Source organism: Abramis brama (genome assembly GCF_963993115.1).
Source record: "Abramis brama genome assembly, chromosome: 7".
Taxonomy (NCBI): domain Eukaryota; kingdom Metazoa; phylum Chordata; class Actinopteri; order Cypriniformes; family Leuciscidae; genus Abramis; species Abramis brama.
Window position 1 is genome coordinate 28,184,624 of NC_139969.1, and position 15,961 is coordinate 28,200,584.

A 15,961-nucleotide genomic window follows, 5' to 3' on the forward strand; every position below is an offset into this window, starting at 1 on the left:
CGTAGATATCATTCACATTTAATCTAAGTCTTATTACAAAACATTTCATTGTGGCTAAATACTGTACCATGAACAAAAATCAACAGGCTAAAGAACACTTACACAAGGATTTAAAAATACCATAGCAAAAACAACTAGCCTAACTAATATCAATTTTAAGCATTATTAAAGGCAAGTAAGCACAAAGTAATTAAAAGAGAACAAATAAGCAATCACACAAATAAATACAATATACTGTTACACATGCGTTTTCTTTGTCAACTGTTTATGTTCACTTAAGACATAACCGACTGTGTTTACGAGAATATTTTGACATATTTTTGTGTATGTTTGTCCGTTCAAGTGCAAAAAGGGAAGAGAACTCAGTTCAGTATCGCGGACTATTCAGTATTAGAGGCGGCTTTCTGTGCGCACGTTTTGGATGTGTGTGCAGCACAGAAAACAGCGCAGGTCTCTTGTGCCCAGATGGTTTAAAGTCATATTTAAATGCACACAAAGGAATCGATAAGAGCAATCGAAGTTTAATTTTTATAACATTTTATGGCTTTATTGCAGGGTGCATTTTGTCTTAGCAGAAAGTATCCGATTCCTGGCCGATTTTCAATTCCCAACCTTAGTATTGACCAATCAGTATCCAGGACCAGAACTATCCATTTTATAAATACAAATTGTTATCTATTTTATTTATATTTTATTTATATTGTTCTTTCCCTCATAAAACATATCAAATTATGGCCATCAGGAGTTGAAGCACTGCATGAAGTATTTAGGTCGCAAGTGAGAGTAAATGTATTCATGTAAGTGATCTGATGCTCACTGCAGTCTCAGCTGTCTCTATGAGCATATCAAAGCATGCTGTAGATCAAGACCAAAACAGTCTTGTTTTGTATTTCAATGGTCCACTTTACACATTCTACTAACTAAGTTCTAGTAACTTTGCAACTCTATGTCAACTGCCAGTCATTAGAGTATTAGTGGACTGTCAGCTTAATATCTGCTAATATGTTATTTTGATGCTCTGCAACCATTCTACTCATACGTAACTTTGCAACTACATGTCAACTTATTCTATTAACCTGAACCCTAACCCTAACCTAACAGTCTACTACAGTCTACTAATACTCTAATTAGAGTTAGCTGACAATCATGTAGTTGACAAGTTACTTATAGTTAGTAGAATGTCTCAAGTGGACCATCAAAATAAAGTGTAACCCAAAAACAAAACCAGCATGGTAAGAATTCAAACAGCAACTTCCTCAGTTAGTCGGTTTTCTCTGTATACTGATCACAGACCTGTTTTTGCATCTGTTATTTTGTTATAATGGTTTTGGGGAAGCATCAGTGTCAATGGGGATTTTTAAGAAGAGTTTGACTTCCTGTTGAACTGCTTTCAAAAACATCTGAACAGGAAGTGGTTAGATCATGATTTGGGTTTTCTAGTCTTTGATTTTTGAGCACATGCTATTAGGCCAAATTGTGCAGATCGAATATGCCCATTAAGCAGTTTCTTAGAAATTAGGGAACAGACATGGGCACACATTACTATTTCTCAAGTCAGAGTCATGTCGTGGGCTGGAAATGACTTGAGTGAGGGGTTGTTACAGTATTTAAAGGCCAGTTATGTTGTAACTAACATCTACAACACAAGTGTTAGTCTTATAGGTGCAGTAAGTGATTTCTGAGAAACATTCAACAAATCAAATGCTTTAACATTAATAGTGTGGCAGAAAAAACACAGCACCTTCTCAGTCTGGTTTCAAGTGTTAGTTCCAAAAATCTGCTGACACTGAATATGTGCACAGTGATTTTCTTAACCATGATATCTGTGTGTTAATAAAAATAAAAATACCCTACTAAATCACTGAAAATATGTCTGAAATAGGGGATGGATTATGTGATGTGGTTTATGCAATTGATCTACTCTAGCATTCTCTTCTCTACATTTGAAACATGAGCTAGTTATACTTTTATTAAATTAGATAGCCATATATTCGAGAGCCAAGGACTGACAAATCTCCCTCTCTGTTTTTTGAAGGTTTTAGTTTGAGAATCCCCCCACAGCTCTAATAATGAAGAGAAATGACTGGATTGTTTTTTTTAATGATAGCTTTGTCTTTCAGTAGGGTTTTTCCCAAATCACGGAAGTGACCTCGACGTCCGGGTTAGCGGTAGCATAAGCCATCAGGCAAGTGTCATTTAAATAAACTCCTGATGTACTTACAAACTTTCCAATGCCTCGTTTTATGAGTACAGAACCTATTTGTACTACTGTATAAGTTTGGTACCATTCTGGGCATTATTAGTGGGGTAATTTACGAGATACATCCTTGGATCCATTAGCGCCTGCACTAAGCCAAAGCTCTAACTTTAATAATGTTCGACCAAGGGAAAAAAAGCTTCTGGGGGGGGGTGTTTGGCTCGAGGTCATGGTGCAAAGGACCCTAGGTTGAAATTACTCCGAACCATCCCTTTAAGAGTCTGAAGCATGTTTTCTCACAAACAAAATCACTGCGAGCACTGAGAATATGAAATCATAAGCTATTAATCACAGCTGAAAAAAAACAGACATAGCTGATCTTCAGAGAAACTCCTTCATATCTACACTACAGCTATAATTTCTAGTTGAAATGTGTTCAAGACATAAAAAGAAATATGGTGGTGAGTGAATTTACGCACTCAAAAAAAGAGCAGTGAGTCATTCTACCCTGATAGTATGAAGAGGTTTGTTTGCATCTCAGTGAGAAGAATATTCCATAAATGTGTCCAGCATTATAGAGATGGGAGTGGGAAGACTGAGTGCCTGTGTTATATGTTCCACACTGAATCTAAATTAATACACCTAAAAGATTCTGGGTGCTGGCCATGTTTCCAAATTGTTCTTCAATAAGAGGACTCTTCTGAAGCCTGTTTCCTTTGCCTCAGGGTCACAGGAACGTCTCCATTGACGAAAAGCTTTTAGAGCAAATTGCAAGTTTTAAGAGCTATTTTTTATGGGCTCATGCTGATGATTGTGGTGGCACATTGAGGCTTTATGAATACATGTCTTTGTGCACTTTATTTGAATAATATGAAACCTGAGCATTTACATGCACTGAGATCCCAATTCATCTGTTTGACCTCCTCCACTTCTGTTAAATAATACAACAGTACATACTGCACTTATACAGTGCAATGCATAAGTGAATACACCCATGCTAAAGTTGACTAAAAAGAGGAATAAAAAATCATATTTTGGAAATTGAACTTAATGCCTTAATTAAAAAAATTAGGAAAAATCCAACCTTTAAGGACACCAATTTTCTTTGTGAATGAATAATGTATCGTAAATAAATAAATGTTCTTCCTTAAAATACATGGTGCATAAGTGAGTACACCCCTATGTTAAATTCCCATAGAGGCAGGCATATTTTTATTTTTAAGTATTTTTTTTAATTTTTTTTTAGGACACTATGCATCCTGATAAAGTTCCCTTGGCCTTTGGAATTAAAATAGCCCCACATCATCACATAGCCTTCACCATACCTAGAGATTGGCATGATTTTATTTCAGTTAGCCTAAAAGCTAGTTTGATTTGCATTGAGAGATGATCTTATGGAAAGTACCCCATGCCAATCTCTAGGTATGGTGAAGGCTATGTGATGATGTGGGGCTATTTTAATTCCAAAGGCCAAGGGAACTTTATCAGGATGCGTAGTATCCTAAACAAAATAAAAAAAAATACTTAAAAATAAAAATCTGCCTGCCTCTATGGGAATGTGGGAATTTGTTCATTTCCAAATGTCTTTGATTATTTTCAACCCTACAATATGATATGGTAAATAAATTCATTCTGACCTGCCCTGACCGCCCTAGGCACTGTTTACACCTGGTATTAAAAAGCATTATCATCAATCTGATCACAAGTGGACAATGCTAAATAATACAGGTGTAAACGTGGTCTAAAACGTGCTTTGAGCTTGTCCACTTTCGACCACTTCCAGAGGTAGTCGAAAATGCATTCGACCATAAGTGTAAACGCTCATGTGGTCGATGTTTGAACAGCCACAAAAGACCATCTACTCTCCGTACTGACCTGATGCGTAAACATTATGGGAAGCGCGCTAACCAGGCGGGATTTAAACTTTGCTAGCCGAAGACCTAAGTTTGGTTTGAAGAGGAAAAACTGACCAAGCACAATGTTCTGTTATCATTCCTGATTTCTAACACTCACAGCGTTTGGTCTTGCGGCTGTCAGAGCAGAAACTAAAGCTGCTGCTCTCCTTATGTTTTTCTGGCGTCTCCGGTCGCGTTCATATGTAAATTGTGTGAGCTTATTTCATCCATCAGATCAAAATATCTGAAAAAGCTCACACATTTACCTGCCCATAGACCCTCCCCTCGAAGAAATCAGGACAGAAGTGGTTAAAAGTAGACTAAAAAGAAGGATTAAAACACCAGGTGTAAACGGGAATGTGTCTCTCTCGTCTACTTGTGATCCGATCAACCAAAACGCATTTTAATACCAGCTGTGAACAAGGCTTTAGACTCATAACAAGGCCTCAAACGTGTCAGCTATCTCCTTTACTTCCCAGCAGGAGGCACTGTGAGTCAAACATTCATCATATATCATATATCACAGTTTTAAGAGTTAGATGATAAGGTTATGTAGTTGCTGTTTCCCCTGACGTACATCACTCCTTACGAGTAAGAGAGCATTGCAGCTTTGATTAAACCCAGTTGTGTTAAATTGTAGTGAGGCAGACATTGATCTCATAGAATAATATAGTCTGTTTTGATTGACCACTGAATCTTTCAGTTTCACTCTGAACATGTTTAGAAGGCTTTATTCTCTTTATTGGACTGAAGCGTTCTGTGGCAGGGTGTAAACACCAGGAATCACATGAGTTGCAGGCTTACAAAGACATAGAGCTCTCAGGATCAGCACTTTTTTAAGGTCACTGCTGTAACGTTTCTATATTATTGTCTATGCCCTGGAAGAGAAGGCAGTACTGAACAATCAGGAAGAGATGGGATTTTAAACTGCAGAAGTAAAACTATAGGATTGAGATCACAAACAGCTGTTCAGTTGCTCTCGTTAATATTAAAGGGTTAATTCACCCAAAAATGTTGTCATTATTTATTCACCCTCATGTCGTTCCAAACCCGAAACACAAATGAAGATATTTTAATGAAATCTTACAGCTTTCTATCCCTCCATTGACAGTCTACACAACTACCACTTTGATGCTTCAAAAAGTTTATAAAGATATCGTAAAACTAATTCATAATTGAGCGGTTCAGGCCAAATTTTCTGAAAGAGACATGATTGCTTTATATGAACAGATTTAATTTAGGCTTTTATTCGAATTCAAACATTCATCAACTCGCACATCAGTTGTGGTAAACGGAAGCTCAAGCATGTTGGCTTGACGTGCGAGAACCAATGAGGTTCATTCTTGTGTGTTACGCAGCACGTTTGAGCTTCAGCAAGAACCAATGAGGTTCATTCTAGTGTTACGCAGCACGTTTGAGCTTCAGCAAGAACCAATGAGGTTCATTCTCGTGTTACGCAGCACGTTTGAGCTTCAGCAAGAACCAATGAGGTTTGTTCTCACGCTCTGTTCATCATATAAAGTGATCGTGTCTCTTCAGAAAATTTGGACTAAACCGCTTGATTCATATGGATTAGAACTTTTTGAAGCATCAAAATATTATAATTATTAATAATAATAATAGCCTATATATATATATATATATATATATATATATATATATATATATATATATATATATATATATACAGTGCAATGCATAAGTGAATACACCCATGCTAAAGTTGACTAAAAAGAGGAATAAAAAATCATATTTTGGAAATTGAACTTAATGCCTTAATTTAAAAAATTAGGAAAAATCCAACCTTTAAGGACACCAATTTTCTTTGTGAATGAATAATGTATCGTAAATAAATAAATGTTCTTCCTTAAAATACATGGTGCATAAGTGAGTACACCCCTATGTTAAATTCCCATAGAGGCAGGCAGATTTTTATTTTTAAGTATTTTTTTTAATTTTTTTTAGGATACTATGCATCCTGATAAAGTTCCCTTGGCCTTTGGAATTAAAATAGCCCCACATCATCACATAGCCTTCACCATACCTAGAGATTGGCATGATTTTATTTCAGTTAGCCTAAAAGCTAGTTTGATTTGCATTGAGAGATGATCTTATGGAAAGTACCCCATGCCAATCTCTAGGTATGGTGAAGGCTATGTGATGATGTGGGGCTATTTTAATTCCAAAGGCCAAGGGAACTTTATCAGGATGCATAGTATCCTAAAAAAAAAAAAAAAAAAATACTTAAAAATAAAAATCTGCCTGCCTCTATGGGAATTTAACATAGGGGTGTACTCACTTATGCACCATGTATTTTAAGGAAGAACATTTATTTATTTACGATACATTATTCATTCACAAAGAAAATTGGTGTCCTTAAAGGTTGGATTTTTCCTAATTTTTTAAATTAAGGCATTAAGTTCAATTTCCAAAATATGATTTTTTATTCCTCTTTTTAGTCAACTTTAGCATGGGTGTATTCACTTATGCATTGCACTGTATATATATATATATATATATATTGTAATGTTTACTGTAGTTAAATGTACGAATTTTATTTAAGGGGAAGTAAAATGGCATAGCATAACTGAAAGTTTTAGAAATAGGAATATCAGAAGGAATATGGGAGGGCGACACAAAGACAAAAACAAAACAAAAATTAGCAGAGTAAAAGAAATTTAGTATCTGCATGCAAATTCAGTGGCCAAGCAAAAAGGGCAACATCGTGTGGAGGACTGAACCAACAGTGTGGTTAGCTTGTGTTGCCTGGTCTCCTTTTACAGCTTCCTGCCATGTATGCTATTTTAAAGACACACAGCTGCACCTGACAATTTCCTGCAGAGAGGGCAGGGCTGCTCGCTCCACAAACAGAGAGTGACAGAGAGGGAGGAGAAGAGAAAAGGCGAGAGGAGAGAGAGAGCAGACAGATGAGTGAAGAGAGGCATCATTTCTGAGACGATCTGCGGCACTGGGGGTCCTAAGCAAGTCTGCCTTTCATCAGCAGGGTCTGCTCAACTGACACAGAGTAAGCAAAGTGACGGACTGCATTGAAGTTCAATGGAGACAGAGAATCAGGGGATCAATAGCACTGGAATACAGCCAATGGCAGGATTTCATTTCTACAAAGGGTACTAAAGCAATACATTGGACTGCTGGGACATGTGGCAACTGTGAAGATCAGACTGAAAACACAAAGAGACTAGCATAAACATCTATAAGGGACACTTCTGAAGGCACAGTTCTCCATAGCTCGGCTCCATCATCTAGAACTGGTGGTTTCATTAAGAACGAGAACCTCTTCTGGAATATAGGACATTTGCTTTGGCTTTACTTGTGTTAAGTTCTCTGCTATCCGAACAGGATCTCTGTGTCGTGCAGTTAGGGGGGTATGGTTGATCTTCAGGTCGGACGTGAGGCCTGCTGGTTCCCATGAAGAGGTTTGGCAGTTTGCGTCGGACAAAGAGGCGCAAGGACGACGAGCTGCTCACCGGGAGACGCCAGTCAGAGTCGGCATGTCCGTCTGGTACGGTACTAATCAGGATATTCTCTGTATAGAGCCTTCAGCTAGACATAACAGTATTGATATTTGTCTGGCAGTGGAATGTTTCAGTCTGCCTTGTGCTATTATGAGGCAGGCATTGACTGTGTTGTTCGTCAAATAATCTATCAATTGGTCAGATATGTACAGTATATGTGTATGTTGTATAAAGTGCCATGACACATATTGTTGTTTGAACTTGATCAATCATTCATGATCTGCTGACTTGGCCACTATTTTTGTGCGTCATTGAAATAGACATTCCAGTGTAGAGGTAAAGGCAGTTACAGTTGTTTGGCATGGTCCACATTGAGCCTGTGTATTATGTATATCTTTATTAATCACTTGGAAGGGAAACTCTTTTCAGAACTAATTTGGTTCAGGGTCGAACCTGAAGCTGTCAGCTGATGCTTTCGTAACAGTGATACAAACACGAATGTGACTGTGGGTTCCATTAGGACCTTAGGAGTAAAGCAAGGGATACCACATTCACCTGTAAGGTTTTAATACCATTCCTTGATGAGTTTTTTTAATCGATTACTAAACTTAAATTGAACTGGATGCATGAACTGGAAATCATCACTATGTTTTGCTATCGCATACTATGTTATATTGAAATGCATACTATATTAAGAACGTAAATGTAAGAATATTGAGTATTGCAGTCATGTGACATGAAGCTGTAAAACTTGACTTTGGACAGACTTGAAGGTGATTGTAATTTTTTTTATGTTAAAATACTTTCTCGTATCCCATCTCAATATGAAGAGAAGACAACTAAGTAAGCTGTTCCAGTGAGGTTAAGCTGTAAGTTGATTTCCTCTAAAAGTATTATTTATTATTAATATTTAACATTATCTTGCTTGTTTGGGTTTCCTGACCAGCCCAACATACCGATAGCGATATTAGCTCAACCAATGGCATGAGTTTGCGGCGGGACTATCTGTTGGCTGAGCAATGGAAGACAAGGGTAATGTTTGGTAAATCTGTTTAGAAAGCCAATATTTTTGCAATACTGTATGACACTGCTAGTAGTGTAGAAATGAAACCCTATATACCTTTAAAGAACAACTACATTTGGTCTTACCTTATAATTACTTTTTCTCGATGTATTAAGGCAGTCAGTTTGTATGGATCTACTGCATGTCCACATGCACTGAATCAGATGATGGGTCACATTATATCAGCCTGACTGGAGAGTTGTATGAGAGTCGCAGTGGTGTCCTAAGGGGCTTCACTGTGTGTCACATGAAATAGTGTTCCTGACGCAAACCAAACAGGCTCAGGTTGCCTCACCACACTTTCATTGGAATCCAAAGTTTGTTTTAGGTTTATGTTCAGGCTTAGGATATAGGTTAGGATTAATTTGAAGACTGATTTTCAGAGGCAGTATGTTTCCTGACTGACTCTGACATTGATCTTTTGCTGAATAAGAGCCATGGAAGTGTCTGAAAGCTTTAGCCTCCGTTTCTCAAGTTCCAGCTGTTGAAAGCATGACAAATAGTCGTCTTGCTCAATATAGTTAATGTGGTGAAGTTATTAGGATGTGCTGTGTGGAATAGCATGCAGGAATATGTTGATATCAATGTACCATGACAGTTACTGACAAATAACTGGATGAAAACATAATGTAAAACAGCATGCACACAATTAGATTAGATGACACTAATTTCTTCAAATGGGTCAAAGGCTTTGTGGCCATATTTCAAACTATATCACTGCATCATTATTATTGAACTGAATTAAGACATGCAGTCATCATTCAGGTCTTACAGTAAATGGTGCCATCAAATAGTCTAAAACCAGAATCCCTCACTTAAACAATTCACTGACATTACCATGGAAAGAAGTCGAACTGGTCTGAGATCAGCATGCCAGCATACACACTAGAGGTCTGACCCTTTGCTGTGAGTGAGTGTTATCTGCCCTCGTGGAATGTGTAGCAGTGGCAAGGCTAAAATAAGAAGCTAACGCAGCAACACACCAAACAAGTCTAAGCCAGCTGGGAGAATGTGGCTAAATGTCAGGAGATAGTTAGGAACCCAAACTCATGTTCATGTGCACACATAATGGCTTTTAATGCTTACTGCCCTCATATGATTTATGAGAAGTGTAGTTTGGGTCCAAGCTCAGTATAGTTAATGTGGTGAAGTTAATGTGGGGATTTACTGTAGTGTACCTTCATCCAACAAGCATCCAACAGTGTGTGTTGCTACTAGTGTAGCATCAGTGATACAGTACGGATCTCAGCAAAACTGTACTTATAGGCTCCTCACATTTACCGACATAAATCAAGGGGTGACAGAGAAAGCTTGTAGTGTATTTCATGCAACCACCTAGCCAGTATGCTGGAGGAAGAGGCCTGGAGGGATGGAGAGGCTGTTATGACGTAGACTTAAGATGTGGTCAGGCAAAAAGGTCCATTGTCAATATGTGCTGCAGGGATAACATTTTTTTTTTTTTTCACAGGCCAAAACCCAGAAACAAGTTAGCATTTTTTTAACTTCCAGTTCCATCAACCTGAAGTCATTGGGTATTTTGAAGTGGTTTTGGTTAAATGACATAAATATGGTCTGTGGTTATCACAAGCTTTTTTTATTTATTTTGGCATAGATACATCAGTAAAACCCCTCGTGATTTTTTTTAAAGCTTTTACTTGTCTTGAAAAAGGCAGTTGCTTACAAGTGGGAAAATGGGACTACAGATGGACATTAAACGCTGTTCATTAAACAGTGTGATAAATAAATAAAGACTGAAAAGTCCTGTCTCAAATGGCACACTAAACACTCGCAGTCTTTCTACAAATCCGCACTTTCGTGATGTAACCCCTAACTGTCGGGAACAAGTCTGTTTGCGGAGCTCGCTTCAGTGCGGGCTCGGCAAAAGTGCACATTGAGGGCCACAAAGGGGGCACTCTCGAGCACCTTTCCGAAACCTAAAATGACATGTGGGAAACCCTACGGTCTCATGGACTTAACAGACGTGCATGCGGCAGTAATTGTAAGTCCACAAGTCCATTTAGGGACAGGGCCAAAGAGTTGTTGGAAGCTTAATGGTGGCACCTCCTGATTTTGCAGAATTAGATGTGTTCCTAACCCTTACCCTGGTAATCCAAGGTTCTCGCGAGAGCACAAGTTGAATTTGCTCAGCGAGTTACTCTGGTGTCGAGTAATGATGCTCATTAAATATGCCCCTCGATCTGAGTTGCACCAATCACATCAGGTTATCTGATATAGGCGGGCCAGAGGCGAGCTAAACAGATGACGACAGCGCTGTGACGTCGAAGTCATTAGTAAACATTGCAAGATGGCTATGGATGAATACCAGTTGTTTGAAATGGCTTTGGCCGCTACAATGAACAAGTTAGACTTGGCTTTTTATCTAAAATAGGAACAGAAGACGCCGCTCGAATCGTTCCTTTGCAAGAAGGACGTTTTTGCTGTTTTGCCGACCGGATACGGTAAGAGTATAATTTACCAGTTAGCTAAGCGTATGGGGCTTGTTGTGATTGGTCATAGTGTTATCCAATTGCGTGCAGTGAGATTTTCAAATGCATGCTTGGTGCCGCCCCTCGAGCTGGCCGATTTTCATTAGTCGACGCCAGACCATTCATCTTTTAGATTTAGGTCTGGATTTCTAGGCTACCTAACCCTGGTTGTAAGCCTAAACTTGATATAAATTGTAAACTTGTCCCTCAAATCTGATTGGTTGATTTGAATGTTGTTCCAGGATCAACAAAGATGTTGATCCAGAAACATGTTACACTTGGTAAAATCAGGTTCGCTTAACGGTGGTCATGTTGAAGTCACAATTACCCTGATGTAGTTCATCTACAGTCTACGTTTAGCGTTGTATTTAGGCTTCAAAATTGGAGCTAAACTCCAAAAGCAGGATTGGACACTTCTGGTTTAGAGGCAGAAGTGATGCTGCCCTGGGGGTCTAGGAACAGTCAATCTTAAAGGGATAGTTCACCCAAAAAGGGATTTCTCTTTCTTGTGTGGAACACCTAAGAACATATTTTGAAAAATGTGTAGATAATAACAGTTTTTCAGAAACATTGAAAGTCAACGTGGTCCTTTTCAAACTGCGCTTAACTCTGGGCTATAGTTGTACTAAACCCCGTTTTACACTTTAGAAGCGGTGTTAGCATCACTTTTGACCCGGGACTATGAAACCAGTTATGAAAGCAGGGTTAGCACAGCTTTTGCAATGTTAACCAATGTAAACCACACTGCGGTTAGGGTTAGCCTAACCTGGTACCCAAACGTACGCAGTGGAAAACGATGCAGTTATAGAATGTTTCAACTACATGCTTAGCAACAGACATGCAATCATGTGCCTCATATTCACCTGATTTGGACAGTCACAGAAATACAGCACACTGTATATGAACAGTCGTTACTGCATTTGAGGGTAAAAATGTCAAATGGTAACAGAAAACATGTGTCAAGAAGAGACAAAGAGTTTTTTCATACCTTTATAGTCCAAAATAGTGTTAAATACCTTTTGACTAGTAACCAAAAGTCCAAATCATAGTCTTTGCTGCACCAATTTAACTGATATAAATTCTAGTGTAGAACATGGCATAGAAACTGTGTCTATTCCTCGTTTAGTGAGATCAAATAATAAATTTACTGCAGGATCTAGGAAAAATCTAATTGTTATTAAAACAGAAAATGTTGCTATTAGTAAACAAAAACAATTTCTAAAGCTAGGTCTTCTAAACATTAGATCACTCACACCTAAGGCAGTTATTGTAAATGAAATAGTCACAGATAATAGCTTCGATGTACTTTGCCTTACTGAAACATGGCTTAAACCAAATGATTATTTCGGCCTAAATGAGTCCCCAGCACACCGCATCACAACGGATAGAGAGGAGCGGCAGCCAGAGCGCGCCAGCGTACCCTGCTCACCCGTCAACCGGAAGAGTATGTGTTGTCGAGGCCCCATATAAGCATGAGCCCCGTCTGATTGGTCGTGGCGGCGGTGTTGCAACAATCTATAGAGATATTCTCAATATTAGTCAGAAAACGGGTTATAAGTTTATTTCGTTTGAAGTACTTGTACTAAATGTTACGCTCTTAGATGTTAGAAAAACTCTATCTCTAGCCTTGGCTACCGTATATAGACCGCCTGGGCCTTACGCTGATTTCCTAAAAGAGTTTGCAGATTTTCTCTCAGACCTATTAGTCAATGTTGATAAAGCATTAATTGTTGGAGATTTTAACATACACGTAGATAATCCAAATGATGCGTTAGGGGCTGCGTTTACAGATTTATTAAACTCCTTTGGGGTCAAGCAAAACGTTACCGGACCAACTCATCGTTTTAATCATACACTCGATTTAATTATATCACATGGAACCGATCCAACCGATATAGATATCATTCCACAAAGTGATGATGTCACTGACCATTACATGGTAACTTGCATATTACGTACTCCTGTAATATATCATGCTGCGCCGCGTTATCGATCAGGCAGAACAATCCTTCCATCCACCTTAGATAATTTTTCAAATTGCTTATCTGATCTGTCTCAGCTGCTCAGTGAACCCAAACAAACATATGAACTAGAGGAATTAACTAGCACTATGAGCACCATTCTCTCTGGAACATTGGATATTGTTGCACCCATTAGATTAAAAAAGGTCAGAGAGAAAAGTAAAGCACCATGGTACAACAATACTACGCATGTTCTAAAGAGAGAAACCCGTAATTTAGAGCGTAAATGGAAACAAACTAATTTAGATGTCTTTAGAATCGCATGGAAAGACAGTATGTCACGTTATAAAAAGGCCCTTAAAGCGGCCAGGGCTGAGCACCTCCGCAAACTAATAGAAAACAACCAAAACAATCCTAGGTTTTTATTTAGCACCGTGGCTAGACTAACAAATAAACAGATGTCACCTGAACAAAATATTCCGTTACAGTTTAGTAGTAATGATTTCATGAAGTTCTTCACTGAGAAAATAGAAAACATCAGAACCACAATTGTAAACGTTCAATCCTCAATCGCGCCTTATAATTCAGCCTCAATTATCACGACGCAAGAACAATTACAGTGCTTTACAACGATAGAACAAAAAGAGTTAAATAAACTTATCATTTCATCTAAAACAACAACATGTTTATTAGATCCTATACCAACTAAACTGCTGAAAGAAGTGTTACCTATAGTGGAAGAGCCTCTCCTCAATATTATTAACTCATCTTTATCTTTAGGTCATGTTCCAAGAACATTTAAACTGGCAGTTATAAAACCTCTCATTAAGAAACCACAATTAGACCTGCATAATCTAGCAAATTATAGAACCATTTCAAATCTTACTTTTATGTCTAAAATACTAGAAAAAGTGGTGTCCGCTCAACTGGGCTCTTTCTTGCAAGAAAATGACATCTATGAAAAGTTTCAGTCTGGATTCAGCCCGCACCATAGCACTGAAACTGCGCTCGTTAAAATTACAAATGACTTACTTTTAGCATCTGACCAATTTGACAGAGTGTGTTAAAGATATAAAAGATTGGATGATGCACAATTTTCTTTTATTAAATCCAGACAAGACAGAGGTACTAATCATCGGTTTAAAAAAACGCCCACAAAACCTCTCACACTACAACTACATAGTAGGATGTCCTGTTACTTTATCCTCTACAGTAAAAGACCTAGGTGTTATACTAGACTGCAACCTGTCTTTTGAAAATCATATTTCATATGTTACAAGAACAGCCTTTTTCCACCTTAGAAACATTGCTAAGCTACGTAACATGCTATCAGTTTCTGATGCAGAAAAATTAGTTCATGCATTCATGACCTCGAGACTAGATTACTGTAATGCTTTATTAGCCGGTTGTCCTGCATCCTCAATAAACAAGCTACAGTTAGTCCAAAATGCCGCCGCTAGAATTCTTACTAGATCAAGAAAATATGATCATATAACACCAATTTTATCATCACTACATTACCTGTATAGGTTACCTATAAAGTTCTGTATTAATTACAAGGTATTGCTACTGAATTATAAAGCCCTAAACGGTTTAGCTCCAGTCTATTTAACGGATCTTCTATCGCCCTATAATCCATCGCGCTCTTTAAGATCACTAAATTCGAGGCTTTTGGTCATACCTAGGATATCCAGATCCACCAAAGGAGGGAGAGCATTTTCACATTTAGCTCCAAAACTCTGGAATAGTCTTCCTGATACTGTTTGTTGCTCAGACTCGCTCTCCCAGTTTAAAACTAGATTAAAGACGCATCTCTTCAGCCAGGCATTCATATAATACTTTTAATCTTACAGTTAAATCCAACCTCTAGTTCATAAACGCCAGAGGAGAACTGGCCCCCGACTGAGCCTGGGTTCTCCCAAGGTTTTTTTTTTCTCCATTAGGTCACCTGATGGAGTTTTTCGGTTCCTTGCCACTGTTGCCTTTGGCTTGCTCAGTTGGGGATATTTGGGATATTTAATTTAATTAATCAATCAACAATACTATTGATCAGCATTACCAAACGTGGACATTTTCCACTAGAAACAAGCATTGATGTATTGTATTATTTTAATTTAATACTGTGAAGCTGCTTTGATACAATCTGTATTGTGAAAAGCGCTATATAAATAAACTTGACTTGACTTGACTTGACAAAGCAACATATTAAATGAGGATGTGCAATGCTAGAGTGAGAGTCTTTATGTAAACAGATCGCATGCTGCATTCATCCAGTCAATGACACTGATACCGCAATATGCCAATAAAGATGTTAACCCAGTGTTTAGGAATGTGAAGTGTGAAACATCATATTATGAATACCCAGGATTAATTGTTAACCCTGGGTTAAGTATGAGCAATGTGAAAAATGAAGCAAGATAACCCAGGATTCTGTTTATCTAGGGTTTACTAATTCATATGTGAAAAGTCATGAGAGTCTGTCCCATCAAAACCAAACGCTGGGAGGTGTGACCATGCACAGACTCAATTTGATTCTTGAGCGACTATGTAAATGACGTTAATGACTGACAAACAGCTAAAAATTGGCTAATGGAACGCCAGCATTAATTAATATCAGCCTGACCCCACGTCTCACACGGACCCTACCCTTCCTGCACAACAAGGAGGCTTGCCAGAACTAATCCTACTGTGTCAACACTACACTAATTGACTACAATTGTGCATTTCATAAATCAAACCATATTTATATTTACTTGACTTGACAAAGCAACATATTAAATGAGGATGTGCAATGCTAGAGTCTTTATGTAAACAGATCGCATGCTGCATTCATCCAGTCAATGACACTGATACCGCAATATGCCAATAAAGATGTTAACCCAG

General features: G+C 38.1%; 1 protein-coding gene across 13 annotated transcripts in view; it reads left to right on the plus strand.

The window, feature by feature from the left end:
* The window catches only part of prkag2b (protein kinase, AMP-activated, gamma 2 non-catalytic subunit b), a 38,878-nt gene that overhangs the window by 8,847 nt on the left and 14,070 nt on the right, over positions 1-15,961 (plus strand). For 2 of the 13 annotated variants that reach the window (XM_084118806.1, XM_084118809.1), the window contains one exon: positions 2,121-2,185. The exons of 7 other annotated variants lie outside the window; for them this stretch is intronic. In XM_084118806.1, coding sequence (XP_083974932.1) covers positions 2,121-2,185 — 65 coding nt within the window. Of the gene's footprint in view, positions 1-2,120; positions 2,186-6,971; positions 7,616-15,961 lie in introns of those variants that run through there. 4 more of the 13 variants (XR_014607009.1, XM_084118807.1, XR_014607008.1 and 1 more) reach the window with 3 other exon arrangements.